Source organism: Otolemur garnettii, unplaced genomic scaffold, assembly GCF_000181295.1.
Source record: "Otolemur garnettii isolate 467f Iridium unplaced genomic scaffold, OtoGar3 scaffold00166, whole genome shotgun sequence".
In the NCBI taxonomy this organism is placed as follows: domain Eukaryota; kingdom Metazoa; phylum Chordata; class Mammalia; order Primates; family Galagidae; genus Otolemur; species Otolemur garnettii.
Window position 1 is genome coordinate 3,084,557 of NW_003852561.1, and position 18,097 is coordinate 3,102,653.

The 18,097-nt window shown below is 40.4% G+C and overlaps 1 protein-coding gene and 1 non-coding gene across 2 annotated transcripts in view; one reads left to right on the forward strand and one right to left on the reverse strand.

Annotated features, from left to right (window-relative positions):
* VPS53 (VPS53, GARP complex subunit) overlaps positions 1 to 18,097 on the reverse strand; it is a 135,342-nt gene that overhangs the window by 101,906 nt on the left and 15,339 nt on the right. Inside the window, exons 3-4 of the mRNA XM_023519263.1 lie at positions 18,008 to 18,057; positions 16,241 to 16,307 (exon numbers count right to left, since the gene is read on the reverse strand). Coding sequence (XP_023375031.1) covers positions 16,241 to 16,307; positions 18,008 to 18,057 — 117 coding nt within the window. The remainder of the gene's footprint in view (positions 1 to 16,240; positions 16,308 to 18,007; positions 18,058 to 18,097) is intronic.
* On the forward strand, positions 15,725 to 15,857 carry LOC111728538. Its single transcript, XR_002775801.1, has one exon.

The following is an 18,097-nucleotide window of genomic DNA, read 5'->3' on the forward strand; positions in this document are numbered from 1 at the left end:
AAAAAAAAAAAAAAAAAAAAAAGAAATACAGAAGATAACTACTGGGCGGTGCCTGTAGCTTAAGGAGTAGGGCGTGGCCCCATATGTAAAGTGATGGATATGTTAATTTGCTTCTTTGTAGACCATTTTACTGTCTACACGTATCCAATAATACGCTGTATATCTTAAATATAAATTGAAAGATAAAATAGCCAGGTAAAGGGATGGAGGCTTATGGTCCTAGCTACTTGAGAAACTAAGGCAGAAGAACTGCTCAAGCCTAGGAGTTTGAGGCCAGCCTGGGCAACATAGTGAGACCCTATTTCTAAGAAAAATAAACAAATAAAATAACTTGAAAAATGAAAAACAATGAAAGTACATAAAGAGATTTTTTTTCTTATTTTTAACTATTCTAAAACTTAATTGTTTACAGCAAAAACAGTATCTTACTGAGTTGATGATGTATAAAAAGCAAGATCCATGACAATGACAGAACAAAGGGTGGGAACAAGGCACTGGAAGTCTACTGTTACATGGTTCTTACATTATAGACATGAAATGATACATTAATACTATCACAGTGAGATTAGTAACACTATCACTTGATAAAGATGTAGATTGTGAATCCTAGGATAACCACTAAAATATAGAAAAATCAAACACAGAAATAAAAAGAACAAATACAAAATAACTAGAAAGATGATAGATTTAAATCCAACCGCAGTGTGGGAATGAAGCAAAGATATACACTATCACCAAATTTATTCTACATCATACTGTAGGTCCTTACCAGGATGATAAAACAAAAAGTAAAAACGCCTCTATTCACAGATGACATAATTATGTACCTTAAAAAAATCCCCCAAACCTACAAAAAAACTCTTAGAACTAATGACTTTAGCAAAGTTTCAGAAGACGAGGTCAACATACAAAAATCAACTATATTTCTGCAACCAGTAAGGGAAAACTAGAAATTTAAATTTTAAAGATATATCATTTTTAAAAAATAATAACCAAAAAAATCCTTATTTAGTTAAATTTAGCAAAATGTGAGCAAGATTTATATGCTAAAAACCAAAAACACTAAAGAAGACTCTCAACCCATATTTTTAAAAATCAACTTGAAAATGGATCACAAACATAAATATAAGGTTTGACGCCTGTTGCACAGTGGTTACAGCGCTAGCCACATACCCCAGAGCTGGCGGGTTTGAATCCAGTCCAAGCCTGCCAAACAACAATGATAACTACAACCAAAAAACGGCCAAGCGTTGTGGGGGGGCACCTGCAGTCCCAGCTACTTGGGAGGCTGAGACAAGAGAATCAATCGCTTAAGCCCAAGAGTTTGAGGCTGCTGTGAGCTGTGACAGCACAGCACTTCACTGGGCAACATAGTGGAAACTCTGTCTCAAAAAAATAAAAAATAAATAAAAAATAAAATGTACTTAATTGAAATTAAAAAGTTCAGCTCATCAAGAGACTCTGTTAAGAAAATAAAAAGACAGGTGGTGCCCATAGCTCAGTGGGTAGGGTGCTGGCCACATACACTGAAGCTGGTGGGTTGGGACCCGGCCTGGGCCAGTTAAACAACAATGGCAATGGCAATGGCAACAAAAAAATAGCTGAGCATTGTGACAGGCACCTACAGTCCCAGCTACTTGGGAGGCTGAGGCAAGAGAATCACTTAAGCCCAAGAGTTTGAGGTTGCTGTGAGCTGTGATACCATGTGCCCTACCCAGGGTGACAGCTTGAGGCTCGGTCTCAAAAAAAAAAAAAAAAGAGAGAAGAAAAGAAAAGAAAAATACAAATCACACAATGATAGAGAACATTTGTAGAACACATATCTGACAAAGAATGAATACTGCACTAATCTCCAATCTATCTGCAGGGTGTATTAGGCCATGTTTTCCTATTACATCTTAACTGATTGAGTCAAGAAGGCAGACCCCAATACTTATTATGTAAACAGACAGGGCTTAATGATCTCACGGTAAAAACTGTCTTGTTTTGGACATAGGATGAGAACCAGAGGAATACAAAGGCCTGAGCACATTTCACACAGGTGAAGTTAAGCTATGATGTTCAGTAGGTTAGGTATATTAAATATGTTTTTAACTTAAAATATTTTCAACTTATTATGAGTTTATTGGGATGTAACGCTGTTATAAGTTGAAAAGCATCTGTATCAGCAATTCTCAACCTTTGGGTCATGACTCCTTTGAGGACTGAACAACCCTTTCATAGGGATTGCCTAAGATCATCGCAAAACACATATTTTCGATGGTCTTGGAAACCAAGACATGGTTCCTCTATCCGTCTCCAGATGGGTCTGTATGCAGATACCCCCACATACGAGTACCCGGCGTGATGACATCATGGTGCCAAACTCATCACATACACCCTGTACTAATACAGGTATATGTGACAGGGTTGGCACCATAATGTACTTATGTGGACCAGTCACACATGTGTAGAGAGCAGCTACTGTGTAGAAAGCAGCCGCTGTGTTGAAAGCAGCCGCTGTGTTGAAAGCAACTACTCTGTTAAAAGCAGCTACTGTATTGAAAGCAGCAGTATTGGAGGTAAAACAACACTTCATGATTTATAATTACTGGGTAAATGTAAAATCATGCACTGTAAAATCATCAACTACTGCAAAAAAAAATATATATATATCTCTGTACCACAGAAACTTAATCTGGATGCTGATCCACCTTTTTTTATATTCAGCTGTGGTTGATGTGAATACTGCCCCCTTGTGATAGTATTAGGTATGAAAAAAAACAGGTATGAAAGTACCTGTTTCACAGTACTGGTGTGAAAAAAAAAACACAGAATGGTAAATCATAGGAACAGGTATAAAAAAAAACAACACAGAATGGTAAATCATAGGAACAAGTATTAAAAAAAACAACACAGAATGGTAAATCATAGGAACAGGTATTAAAAAAAACAACACAGAATGGTAAATCATAAGAACAAGTATTAAAAAAAACAACACAGAATGGTAAATCATAGGAAACTTGAATGAACTATATTGACTGAACTATGCCATGTATTATCTTTTGTATTAGTAAAGCTCTTGTTATATATTATTTTCATTAGTAAACCACCCTGTGACAATGGATCATGTAGAGAAGAACGTTTAGAAAACACAGTGAGGATTTTCTACAGTATGGTTTTACCTCAATAATTACAGCAGGAATTGATAAACCGCAATGTGTTATTTGTTGTGCAGTTCTATCAGCTGAATCTATGAAGCTGAACAAACTAAAACGCCATTTTGATAGCAAGCATCAGAGCTTTGCCGACAAGGATACCAACTATTTTAAAGAAGGAAAGCTGATGGACTCAAGAAAGCCAGACTTGACACTGGTGGCAGGTACCATAAACAAAATGTAGTAGCCATTGAAGCTTCATATTTGGTGGCACTCAGAGTCGCCAGAGCTATGAAACCTCACATCACTGCTGAGGATTTACTGTTGCCAGTGGCCAAAGACATTGTTTGAGTTATGATTGGAGATGAATTTGTTACGAAATTGAGTGAAATTTCCTAATCTAACGACACTGTCTGCAGAAGAATAGATGACATGTTTGCTGATATTCTTGATTGGGTAATCCAGGAAATTAAATCTGCTCCCCTTCCAATATTTAGTATCCAACTTGATGAATCTACAGACGTTGCAAACTGCTCACAGTTACTGGTTTACGTGAGGTATGTTAATGATGGTGACTTTAAAGATGAGTTTCTTTTTTGCCAACTTCTTAAAACGACAACTACTGCACATGATGTATTTGACGCAGTTGGTTCATTTCTGAAAGAGCATAAGATGTCTTGGGAAAAGGTTTGTGGTGTTTGCTGGAGATGGTGCTCCAGCTATGCTAGGATGTCGATCTGGACTTCAACGTTTGGTACTGAATGAGTCACCAGTCATCGGAACTCACTGTATGATCCATCAGCAAATATTAGCAATGAAGATGCTGCCACAAAAGTTACAAGAAGTAATTAAAGGCTCGGTGCCTGTGGCTCAAGTGGCTAAGACGCCAGCCACATACACCTAAGGTGGCGGGTTCAAATCCAACCTGGGTCCACCAAACAACGATGGCTGCAACCAAAAAATATCCAGGCGTTGTGGCAGGTGCCTATGGTCCCAGCTACTTGGGAGGCGGAGGCAGGATCTCGCTTGAACCCAGGAGTTGGAGGTTGCTGTGAGCTGTGATGCCACAGCACTCTACCCAGGGGGATAGCTTGAGGCTCTGTCTCAAAAAAAAAAAGAGAAGTAATGAAAAGCATCACAAGTTCTGTCAATTTTGTAAAGGGGAGCACTTTAAACAGTCAACTTGTTTTTGTAACTATGCAAGGAGTTGGATGCGCCGAACAATGCTTTGCTATTTCACATTGAAGCGAGATGGTTGTTGAGAGGAAAAGTTCTAAAACATGTTTTTGAGCTTTGTGATGAACTTCAAAACGTTTTTTAATCAGAAAGCAAGACCAAAGTTCGAAGCACTTTTCAGCGATAAAAGTGAACTGCAGAAAATAGCTTACTTGGTTGACATCTTTGCCATCTTGAATGAGTTAAATTTATCACTGCAAGGACCAAATGCAACATGCCTCGATTTGTCTGAAAAGATCTGATCATTCCAAATGAAACTTCAGCTTTGGCAAAAAAAATTCGATGAAAATAAAATTTACACATTGCCTACCTTATCTGCTTTCTTTGAGGAACATGACATTGAACCAGACAAAAGGATTACGATGATAATTTCTATGAAAGAACACTTGCACATGCTTGCAGATGAAACTTCATCGTACTTTGCAAATCTACCTGACACTCCATTTGCATTTGCCAGAAGCCCATTCACAGTCAGAGCTGAAGATTTTCCTGAGACAGCTCAAGAGGAGTTCATTGAACTTATTAACAGCGATGCAGTGAGAACTGATTTCTCTACAACGCCAGTTACAAAATTCTGGATCAAGTGTTTGCAGTCATATCCTGTTCTGTCCGAGACTGTGTTGCACCTTCTTCTTCCATTTCCAACAACATATCTTTGTGAAACAGGTTTTTTCAGCTTGTTGGTTATCAAGTCTAAATACAGAAGTAGATTTGTTGTGGAAGATGATCTTCCTTGTGCTCTTGCAAAGAATGCCCTGAGAATTTCTGAGCTGGTGAGAAAGATGCAATTTCAACCTTGGCACTGAGGTTGGCTTTTTACGCACACTGTCGCAAAATATAGCAATGTAGTTTACTATTGTTATGTTAAGGCTGTTACCCATGCTACACCATGTTTCAAGACAAAATTTCATTTATTTGTAATTAGAAATAAGTATTTCACAATATATAATTACATATTGTTTTTGTAATTAATCATTATGCTTTAATTGTGTTCAATTTCTAACAATGAAAATACATCCTGCATATCAGATATTTACATTACGATTCATAACAGTAGAAAAATTACAGTTATGAAGTAGCAACGAAAATAATTTTATGGTTGGAGGTCACCACATGAGGAACTATATTAAAGGGTTGCAGCCTTAGGAAGTTTGAGAACCACTGATCTATATGCTTATTAAGAACAATTTGGAAATTATCAAAACTAGAAATGGGAAAAAATAAAAATTATCTATAATCTCAAGTAACACAAACTATAAATTCTGCCTTCGTGTAGAATATTTACCTTTCCTAACTCTGGAGTGATGTTGTACGTCTCACCCAGGCAAAAATTAATGACTCAGGTTGTAAGGACACAACAAGAGAATTGAGACTTTTAACACCTCTGAAGCCACAGCAGGTGTTCTGGACCACAGATAAGCTAGGCCAAGATTCACAGAAAAAAGCACACTAAAGCCAGTAAGGAGGCTCTAATAATTCAGAGCAAGTAAACCTGGCATTGTTTTAAATCTGGGTGGTAGGGAAGAAAGGAATAGGAAGGTCACACGAACTTGACAAATGCCTGAATGCACAGAATTGGGAACACTGGGACTCCCCTGAGTTATATCACAATCAACAGCAGCAGCATTACTGCCATTTACTAAACGCCATTGAGCCCAACATTGTGTTAGGTGTTTTAAAATATATTAACTCTTGGGCAGGGCGTGTGGCTCAAAGGAGTAGGGTGCTGGCCCCATATACCAGAGGTGGTGAGTTCAAACCAGGCCCTGGCCCAAAACTGCAAAAATAAAATAAAATAACTCCTTGTCCTTTTCAACTTGGGCCTGGCAGCATGTCTCCTGCAAAAAAGGATAGGAGAGGCCAGGCACGGTGGCTCATGCCTGTAATCCTAGCACTCTGGGAGGCTGAGGTGGGTGGATTGCCTGAGCTCACCAAGTTCAAGACCAGCCTGAACAAGAGCAACACACTGTTTCTACTAAAAATAGAAAAACTGAGGCAAAAGGATTGCTTGAGCCCCAGAGTTGGAGGTTGCTGTGAGCTATGATGATGCCATGGCACTCTACCCAGGGCAACAGCTTGAGACTCTGTCTCAATAAAAAAGGTTTGGCTTAGCACCTGTGGTTAGGGTGCCAGTTATATATACCAGGGCTGGCCGGGTGTTGTGATGGGCACCTGTAGTCCCAGCTACTTGGGAGGCTAAGACAAGAGAATTGCTTAAGCCCAGGCGTTTGAGGTTGCTGTGAGCTGTGATGTCACAGCGCTCTACCAAGGGCGACATAATGAAACTTTGTCTCAAAAAAAGGATGGGAGAGAAGAAGAAAGGCTGCTCAGCAAGGTAGTGACCTAAGAATACACCAAGGATATTCACAAGCCTGTCCAAGGAGTGGACTTCAAGCAGCACACCCCTCAGGCACCAAAGGAGATCCAGAAATTTGTTTTTTGTTTTTGTTGTTGCTGTTTTTGATTTTATTTGTTTTGAGGCAGAGTCTCACTCTATTGTCTAGGCTAGAGTGCTGTGGCATCAGCCTAGCTCACAGCAACTTCAAATTCCTAGGTTCAAGCTATCCTCTTGCCTTAGCCTTCCACATAGCTGGGACTACAGGTGCCTTCCATGATACCTGGCTAGTTTTTCTATTTTTACTTATTTATTTATTTTGAGACAATCTTACTTTATCACCCTTGGTAGAGTGCCGTGGCATCATAGCTCACAGCAACCTCAAACTCTTAGGCTCAAGTGATCCTCTTGGCTCAGCTTCCCAAGTAGCTGGGACTAGAGATGCCCACCTGGCTATTTTAAGAGAGAGACAGAGTCTGGCTGTAGCTCAGGCTGGTCTCAGACTCCAGAACTGAGATGATCCACCTACCTGGGCCTCCCAGAGTGCTATGATTACATGCGTGAGCAACTGCACCTGGCTAGTTTTTCTATTTTTAGTAGAGATGGGGGGGCTTGCTCTTGCTTAGGCTGGTCTCTAACTCTTAAGCTCAAGAGATCCTCTGGCCTTGGCCTCCCAGAGTGTTGGGATTATAGGCATGAGCCACCACATCCAGCTAAGATCCAGAAATTTATCATTAAGGTGATGAAGATTCCAGATGTGTTCACTGATACACAGTATTCTTTTGCTTTGGGCCAAAAGAATAATTATGTCCTATGGTATGTCTCTGTGTAGTTCAGAAAACAGAATGAGGATGAAAATTCACCAAATAAGCTCCTATACTTAGGTTACCTATTAACTGGTTACCATTTTGAGATCTATAGTTAACGTGAATGAGAACTAACCACTGGTAGCCAAAGTTATAAAACTGAAAAATAAAATAAAATTTAAATTAAATTAAAATTAACAAAATAGAACAATAAAATAAAACACGTTAATCTAATCCTCACTATCCCCAAGGCAGGTATTATTATCTACATGTCACATACGAAGAAGCTGAGGCTTAGAAAAATCAAATGACCTGTCGGAGGTCACACAAACAATAGCAGAGTTAAAATTTAAATTCAAAGCTCAAATTTTTTCACTTACCTAGGCCGCCAATGCAACATTAGTGAAAATATCCAATTACCCCAATCCTTAGAGAATTCAAATAAAATGTTCAGTCTTTCATTGTAAATAGAGGAGAGAGGATAGCTGTCTGGATTCTTTATAGATTGTCTAACAAGGGATTTTAGAAGACAAGTAGCAAAAGGGTTACAAATACATAGCAGGTGTCTCTCTGCCAAGAAAGCACTATACTGTCCAGGTTCACATGCAATATACAGGATGAAGCACGGTGGTCAGACGAGCCCCAGCCACACCGCAGTGATAAACAATTAATGGACATTTTATGCATCCTTGCCTCTACAGCAGCCAATAGCTCTCTAGAAGCAGGCAAAACTGAACGCTAGCTTGAATTCATCTCATCAAGTAAAGGCAAGCCAACCTTGACTGCTGCACCAGATGTAAGAAGTCCTGGATGGTGAATGACAGAGAGCCTCAATCAGAACTTGGGATACTGTTTCTGTGCAACAGACTGACCTAACAACCCGACTCCTGGGCTTCCCAACAAATCACAGTGTTTTCTGCACCGGCAACGTCATGGCCAGACCTTAGCAATTTCCAAAGGTTAGTGTTGTATTCAGACATTCCGAAAAGTATAATACAAAAAAAAAAAAAAAAATTAAAGAGAAACAAAAAATGTCCAACCATTCTCAGTCACTAATGGGAAACTTTGAGCCTATAATTTTATAAACCCACTTGCTTTAACTGTAGTGTGTTTTAGCAGGAGAAAGTAAGTGGCAATTGCCATTTTTCCAAACTATTTATGTTGCCTTTGATACTAATCTTATTTATTTTCTTCAACATTTATCAATCAATAGGATTCATCTTCCTCCTAAGAGAGGATGAGAGAAAGCACACATTTTAAGCACCATTTAAGCACAAACCCGCCAACAAAGGAGCTAACAATGACAAATTCATAATCCCACATAATGAAAATCAACACTCTGTGGTAAAGTCCCCCTCAGCCTAGCTCAGTCTTCAAGAGCACAATTATTTTTGTTCCAACACTTGAATTAGATGAAATGCTACTTTCGAGAATGAACAGCAAGGAACACTTTCTCCTTGGAAGGCAATACGCTTTGCTGATTTAGTTAATAAATCTTTATGATATCACTATGAAAAGCGAGGAAAGCAAATATTATTAGCCTCCTTTTCTGGGGAGAATCAGAACTTGGAAAGATTTAGAAACATAGCTCTCGGCTCGGTGCCCATAGCTCAGGGCGCCAGCCACGTACACCAGGGCTAGCAAATGTGAACCCTGCTCAGGCCTGCTAAACAACAATGACAACTACAACAAAAAAGGGCGGCGCCTGTGGCTCAGTGAGTAGGGTGCTGGCCCCATATACCAAGGGTGGTGGGTTGGAACCTGGCCCCAGACAAACTGCAACAAAAAATAGCCGGGCATTGTCTCGGGCACCTGTAGTCTCAGCTACTCAGGAGGCTAAGGCAAGAGAATCACCTAAACCCAAGAGCTGGAGGTTGCTGTGAGCTGTGACACCACAGCACTCTATTGAGGGTGACAAAATGAGACTCTGTCTCTACTAAAAAAACAAAAAAACTACAACAAAAAAATTGTGGTGGGTACCTATAGTCCCAGCTACTTGGGAGGCTGAGGTAAGAGAATTGCTTAAGCCCAAGAGTTTGAGGTTACTGTGAGCTGTGAAGCCATAGCAGTCTACTGAGGGTGACATAGTGAGACTCTGTCTCACAAAAAAGAAAGAAAGAAAGAAAGAAAGATGGCCCTAGGCCATACCCAAGGACAAGTGTAAGTCTGTTGTGTTCTGGGCCTGGCACTTTGCACTAAAGTGAGGATGAGAAAGAGAAGGACAGGAAGTCTCTAATGGCATGCCACGTGGCTCTGAACCCATCTTGTTCCATCTTTTCATCTGTAACTTGAATGAAGACATAGAAGGCATGTCTGATAAATCCACTAATGAGAAAACGGGAGGTCACTAAGATTCCAAAGGGTCTTGACAGGCTAGAACAACCAAGCAAACTGGCATAACAAAACCACATAAAGCCTGGCGCTTAACTGCAAAGAATCTCTCGCACAAACAGAAGAGGAGAAAGTTTAAATAAAATTCATATGAAAAAAGGCCTGGGGCAGTTTTGCAAACTGTTGGCCCACAGATGTGTTTTGTTTGGACTTTGCCATGTTTTTGGAAAACATGAGGCCAACATTTAAAAATTGGGAGCGTCACACAGAAATCCGGATTTCCGGCTTCTCTTGAAAAATTGATAGATCTTGCAATTCCAGGTCTGCATTCAGACATGACACCAATTGGTTAGAACTGACTTATGGCTGTCCCCTTAAGACAGAACCTGCACTCCCCTGATGGACGTATATGGACACACACCAACCAGCCTGCTTAAATCATGTAGGTTACTTTCTTAGTTTTGTGGCATATGTTTGCAACTCTTGACCTGGGACTTTTAGGTGACTGCCAACTCAACCGACTCCAACAGTGTGATATGGCTGCCAAAAATTCCACTAAAACCAAGGTAATGGAAAAATAGTGTCTAAATCAGAGGTCCTTAATTTTTGAAGAGTCACAGCCTCCTTAGGAAATCTAGAAAAATCAATGAGTCTTCTCTGCAGAAATATATCTACCTATACAAAAATTTACAATTAATTTCAGGGAGTTGACAGAGCCTCTGAGCCCCCAGTTCCCAAGTTAATGACCCCAGTCTGGAACAAGGAGATGAACTATCCCACTGTATGTTTACACCGTGTGGCTACACCTGAGAACCACATTTTAAGAGGGATGCTAAGAAACTGCTATCCAAAGCAAGGCAACTGAGATGACAAAGGGTCTGGAAATTACATTATAAAGTTGAAGAAACTAAGAATGGAACACTAAGAAAGGAACAAAATATCCATTTTAAATTTTAGAAGCTATAATAAGGAAAAGGGATTAGGCTTGCCCTAGTCCAGCTGGCAGGACTAAGATCAATGAGAAGTTACAATGAAGCCTACTTTACTATTTCAGTTCCGTCTAAGAAGGAAATTTCTCACAATTAAAGCTGTACAAAACTGACAGTCTATCCTGTGGTCCAATAAAGTGGTAAGCCCCCCATCATTGTAAGCATCCAAGCTTCTGCAAATATGGAAGTTCTGCATGTCAGAGATATCATACACAGGATTCCTGAGCTGGGCAGATGGTTGTACTATAATTATCTAAAACTTCTCCCAAATCAAAGTTTGCGAGAACAGAGCTGGAGATGGCAATACAGTAGTCCCCCTTATCAGTGGTTTCAATTTTTTTTTTTTGAGACATACTCTCACTATGTTGCTCTCAATAGAGTGTGGTGGCATCACAGCTCATAGTGACCTCAAACTCCTGGGCTCAAGAGATTCTCTTGCTTCAGCCTATCAAGTAGCTGGGACTATAGGCACCCACTACAATGCTCGGCTATTTTTTATTTTAGTTGTCATTGTTGTGTAGCAGGCCCAGGCCAGGTTTGAACCCAACAGTCTCGGTGTATGTGGCTGGTGCTGTAACCACTGTGCTATGGGCGCTGAGCCTGTGGTTTCACTTTTTGAGGTTTCAGTTACCCATGGTCAACCATAGTCCCAAAGTATTAAATGGAAAATTCCAGAAATAAACAATTCGTAAGTTTTAAATTGTGTACTGTTTTGTGTCGCATGATAAAACCTTGCTTGCTTATTCCATCCTGCTGAGTCCTCCCTTTGTCCAGCATATCTATGCTGTATATACTGCCCACCTGCTTGTGCCTTAGCAGCCACTTCAGTTATTAGACCAGCTGATGACAGGATTGCAGTGCTGTGTTCAAATTACCCTTATTTGACTCTGTAAGAGCTCCAAATTGCAAAAGCAGGGAAATATATATAGAGAGAGATAGAGGGAGAGAGAGGGATGGGGGAGAGAGAGAGAGAGAGTGAGACTGCTACTATCTGTAATTTCAAGAATCTACTGGGTGTCTTGAAGCAAAAAGCCCACGGACGAGGGGTCTACTATAATAATTCTCATCTCCTCCCAAACCTTTGCCTTGCTCTGAACAAATAACTGCACTGCAGCCAAGATCCACTAAAGAAATAGAAACTCAGTGGCTGATCCTCTCCTGTGAGTCTCCGTGAGTGTACTGGGAATTGGTCAAGGTTTGGCAACTCTTGAAATTTCACATGCCAGCTTTTTGTTCCTCTAACATGCTCCTCTATTCACCTCTCTTTCTACCTATGTCCAAGCTGTCTGTTTCAATTCTTGAGAAGCCGCATAAATTTCACCGTATATCAGATCATGTACTTGCTGAATTGACTCATCTTATCCACACAGTTTCAAACATGTGGCTATTTAATTAAAGCTTTTGACTGATGATTTCAACAGATAAAAATGGGGAGGATTCAGCACCATACAAACTTGGTAAGAGCCTCACCGTCTGGTTAGAAGAGGTCACTCAGACTAGACCAATTCAAAAGTTGGCCCATGTAGGAGGTGGTTAACAATTAAAGACTCTCCAAAACGTTTAGCAGAGCACTAACCAAGCAGCTGGTATTTCAGAAATTTCAAGAAACTAAAGAAATGACCTCACTGTGTCTTTATTATCTAAATCACCCCCTGCCCCTAAATAATTTTTAAATCAGACACTGCTTTCTGAAAGATCTTTTCAAATGTCTTTTAAGACACCATGATGGTACATAAATCCTTTCCTCTTGTGTACAGGATTAAAAAGTATAACTATTCTGGTTGAACACAATCAAGATTAAATTTGTAAAAGAAAAACTTCCTTTTATCCATGTTGCTGCTCTTCTCCTGAAGAGCTCCTCAGTAGCTAAAACAAGCTCTAAAAGCAAACTTTCCCTCCATTCCAGAAAAGAGGGGAATGTGGGGCCTCTTGACCTATAAAACTCAATATTTTGGAACGTCCATAATTTCCCCAAGTCTGTGCCAGTCAAGTGGAGACTCCTTTTAGCAAACTACCAGCCAGACAGGGCTGGAGAGTAAGGCTTTCATCCCTAGGAGTTGACAAGGACAGGGCCCAAAAGCTCCCGGAGGGGGTGAGGGGAAGCTTACATTACATTACATTACAACTGTTGGGAAAGACAGATGGAGGGGATGACAAGAAAAGCAATTATTTCTTCTGGGCTTCCTTTCTGTCTGGACTCTAAGGAGACAAATACAAAATTGTATCACAGATTGAAATGCTATCTAAACATTCTTGAAAATGTGGTCTTGCTCTCTGAAATACGACCTGCTGTGCTGCAGCAACCTGCAACCTATTAATATGTGATGGTGGGAACACTGACATTCCTGCAGGCTGTCTACTTCTGGGCCTGACTCTCCAATACTGCTAGTTTGTGACCCGTGGTTTAAAACATAAATAACAAAAAATATATATCTACACGGTATGACCCAACAAAATGTCCTGATGAATCATTTTATTTTCACATTCTTGGAATTTTAAGAACCTGAGACTCTCTTAAGTATTTAAAAGTTTTGAGTGAGCCATTTTAAATGTAGGCTGAGTCACACTGAACAGTAGCACTATTATTCTAAATAGTAGTAAGTTGGGAGCATTCATGCACAAAGTTTTAAAGCATTTTAAGTAATACACGCTGATCAAAATATTTTTGTGGTTAAGGGCTTTTGCTTATTTATAATTAATAAATAATCTCATATAAACCAAATATTCAACACAGTTGAACAAAATATTATTGCATGTGAACTGTATGTAGTGAAATACAAAGGTGACAAAGATATAGTTCTTCCCTCCAGTGAACTTATAAACTAGTCAAGGAGACAAGCTGTGTTCACTAGTAAGTTAAGGAAAACCCCAAAAGCCAAATGAAAAGTACAAGAATAGGGCTGTAAGGGTTTATGAGAAGAAGGAACATACATTTAACTGCATGATCCTGAGTTGACAGTTTTCCCCTGAAAAATGAGAGGAATGGACCAGATGAGTCCCGAGCCCTCTCTAGTTCAAAAATTCTGGTTCCTTGGTGTGTCTAGATGAGGCAAACAGAAAATATTAAAAAAGAAGTGTCTGGAAATGTAGCTACCGAAAGGAAGAGGGAGGAGAAAGAGCATTTCAGGCCCAAGGACGTACACAAGCACGTGTCAGAAAGCACAGGGCATGCTTGTAGAACACAACAGGAGACAAAACTGGAAATGCAGACCATGGCGTGAATGCCAGGCAGAGGAGCCTGGATGTCATTTGGTAACCAGAAGCCACGGAAGTTTCTCAAGAAGGAGATAATATGATCAGAAATATATTAGGAAAGTTAACCAGCAGAATGAGGCTGGAGCATTTGCCTTATGACCTCGAAGGGCCCCCTTTCCATGGGCCTAACCGGCCAGTGAAGCAGTGCTTCATGGGAGACACTGCTAACAGACAAAAACAAGGCAATGAGGACTAAGGACTGTGCAAGAGTCCAGAAAACAGGATCAGTTTAATGAAACTATGTGTCTATAAACAAATACTGATGATAGCAAGGAAGAAGGTAGACTGTCTACAAAGAGGTCAATGGAAATTATTAGGTTGAAAAGGAAAGTTAGTAATAAAATGCAAGAAAATTAGAGCAATAAGTAAAACTAAAAGTATAAAAAGACTCATAACCCCTCTAAGCTACCTACCAGGAGAGGAAAGAGCAATATTAGAGATAAGGGAATTTAACAAAGGCTCATATCCTATCCTTGCCCCAAATATGGGCAGCATAATGAACATGGTTAGAAATTAGTTGCAGTAGGCTGCGGTGGTTCACGCCTGTAATCCTAGCACTTCACAGGCTGAGGTGGGTAGATTGCCTAAGCTCACAGTTCAAGACCAGCCTGAGCCAGAGTGAGACCTCGTCTCTAAAAAAATAGCCAGGCGCTATGGTGGGTGCCTATAGTCCCAGCCACTTGGGAGGCTGAGGGAAGAGAATTGCTTAAACCCAAGAGTTTGAGGTTGCTGTGAGCTGTGACGCCATAGCACTCAACAAAGTGAGACTCTGTCTCAAAAAGAAAAAAAAGAAAGAAAGAAATTAGTTGCACTAAAAAAATGCCCAAGATGGCCAGGTGCAGTGGCTCATGCCTAAAATCCTAACACTCTGGGAGGCTGAGGTGGAAGCACTGCTTAAGCTCAGGAGTTTAAGACCAGCCTGAGCAAGAATGAGACTCCATCGCTACTAAAAATAGAAAAACCAGTGGGGCTGCACCTGTGGCTCAAGGAGTAGGGTGCTGGCCCCATATACCAGATGTGGCAGGTTCAAACTCCCCCTGCCAAAACCTGCAAAGAAAAAAAAAAGAAAAGAAAAGAAAAACTAGCCAGGTGTTTTTAGTCCTAGCCACTCAGAAGGCTGAAGCAGAAGAATTGCCTGAACTCAGTAGTTTGACGTTGCTGTGAGCTATGATGACACAACACTCCAGCCTAGGCAACAGAGTGAGATTCTGTCTCCAGGGGGAAAAAAAAAGTCCAAGAGGAGAAATAATGGAACTGAAGCTATCACAAAGGCACACTCCTGACTAATTGGATGAAAAGGGAGGAGGACTAGAAAAGGCATTGTCCACAGTGATTTCTGAAATATGCCTCAACAGAAGAACAGAATCCAAATAAAATGGAAAATGGTCACTAGGTAACTTCTAGGTAACTACTAGGTAACTTCAGGCATTGAAGATTATCTCCTTCCCACACACTTCTTTCCTCCTTCATTCCCTTCCAATAGCCCTCCTTAGCTAGATCCAAAAAGACTAGTCAAACTTTGACATGGATCTTCAGTTACCTATTTGACAGCAAAGTTAGGAATGAGAAATTGTAGCTATGTCAGGTCACCATCTTTTGAAGCAACATAAGTAATATCAAAACCCCAACAACTAGGACCTCCCTCCCTTGGGGTTATGGGGGGTCTATTTACTCCTCAGCCAAGGAGGAATCCAAGATCAGCCCTTGAGGATCATCAATAGGAGACTGCCACAAGGTGGACAGCCTTGTTTACCTGCCTAAGACATTTAGAAAACAAAAACAAAGAACCCAACAACTTCACTGACAGACAAAAGCAGCAATCTTATTTAGCTATGGTGCACAAAATAAAGGCTGGTACAAGAGATCACTAACACTACAAAAAGAAGGCAAGGAAATTCCAGTCTTCTCATTTTGGCCTGTGTGCATGCCCCTGGCCCCAGGTGAATGGTGCTACAGCACATGCTCCAGGTTCAAGGGCAACTGAGTGAGAACTCATGGTTGCTCTGGGCAGCCTATGCAGTCCTGCTGTGTATAAAACAGAACAATCAGAAAGTGCTCTGCAAAAAGACACATCAACATTTTGGCCACTTGGTTGTTGGAGCTTGAAGAAATCAGGGGTACAAAATTAAAACGAAGGAGTAAGTTACTTACTTGCCTTCCATCCTGTCCCACGTTTGTCTGACCTCTTACAACAGTTCGAATATTGTCATCCAGTCTCCTAGCAAAAAAATTAGGATACAAGTCATTCAAATAATCTCTATTCTAGGTCGACCGAAAGAAAAACAAAAGTTAGTAATTTATCCATCAACTCCTGCAGATTGCAGCTACTTGTTCAGAAAACCAAGCAAGTGTGAGTGATATAAGAAAGAACGAAGCCTGGGACCTCAGGGGGCAGCAATAATAGTGCAGGGAGCCAAGACTGATGAGTTGCCTTGTTTTTAAAAACGATTATTTTCACTTAATAGTCAGAGCTGTCCAAAAGGACCAATAAAACTTTTTAGTATTAATATTTTTCACGGAGCAAATCAGGAATGACAGAGTGGCTGAAACTTTACAGGAACAAGCCAGAGAATTCAAATTACTCCACACAAAATCCCTTCCTCAGTAACTTCCTCAATACCCTTAAAAGGGAGAAGGAGCCACAGTGATAGATGAAATCACTGCTCACCTTCTGGGCCCTGATCACGTACAGCTTCCAGCTCCTCTCTCCCCTGTGGCTCAACAGGGGATAATTAATGGTACCTCCGTCAGAGGAATTTCTATCAGTCTATCTCATTTTTCATTTGAAAACTCCATCAAAGGTATGGTAGGGAGAAAGTGGAAAACAACTAGCTTGCAAGTGGTTTTTGGATCATCAGAGAATTTCCATGTTCTATGCAAACCCTGAACAACTTAGTAGTCCACTAGGATTGTTATAGCCAAAGTTCAACAAAAAAAGAAGTCTTCTCTGTACTTGTCAAGACACCAATGGAACAATATATTCATAGGTCAGAGGTCTTCACTGCAAGACCTAAGGCTTGTAGGGGAAAAAAGTCATCTTGGCCTGAGAGCGATGGCTCACACCTGTTGGGAGGCCAAGGCAGATGGACTGCCCCAGTTCATGAGTTCGAGACAACCTGAGCCAGAGCAAGACCTCGTCTCTACAAGTAGCCAGGCATTGTGGCAGGTGCCTATAGTCCCAGCTACTTGGCAGACTAAGGCACAGTGGGCTAAGAACCACTTGAGCCCAAGAGTTTGAGGTTGCTGTGAGCTACGACACTACAGCACTCTACTGAGGGTAACAAAGTGAGACTGTCTCAAAAAAAAAAAAAAAGTCATTACCTGGATTTATGAATGCTTTTCCTCATCAAAAGTTAAGAACAAAACAAACAAAAGCCCAAAAACTATATCTGAAGCGATGACATCAACCTATTTGTATAATGAACAGACACTTCTGACTACCTACCACGTCTCAAAACTGGAAATCCAGACATGGGGAAACCAGAGCAAGCTTTAGGTAGGAAGGACACAAGATGATTAATCCTGGGCCACCACCAAGGCCAACCAGCAGATCTAACATCGTCAGCTAGCGTGTTACCAAAGGATACACATACAAGCCAATCTTCATTTCTCACTAGGGAAATAAAACTATTAAAGATATAGTAGAAAAGCCTTTGTGCCTCCTTCTACAACTGTTTTGAATAGACTCTGTTACAGTATCCTTCCTTTTTTATGAATTGAAGACTGGCCAAAGAATTGAGTTCCTTGCTACAAGGTTCACATGGAAACCCAGATAAAAGAATAATTTTTAAAGAAATTACTGTCTATGATAAACTTGATATTTTAGAGGTCTCACAGAAAACTGTGATCCGGAATGTGATTAACTAAATTAACAACACACTTTCCATTCATTATGAACAATCATACAGTTTGACTTACCTTATTTTCAGTCTAATTTTGTTCACGACTTCATCTATGTTTGCCAGAGACTATAACAAAGAAGAAGAATGCCCAGCTGTTATTCCACTT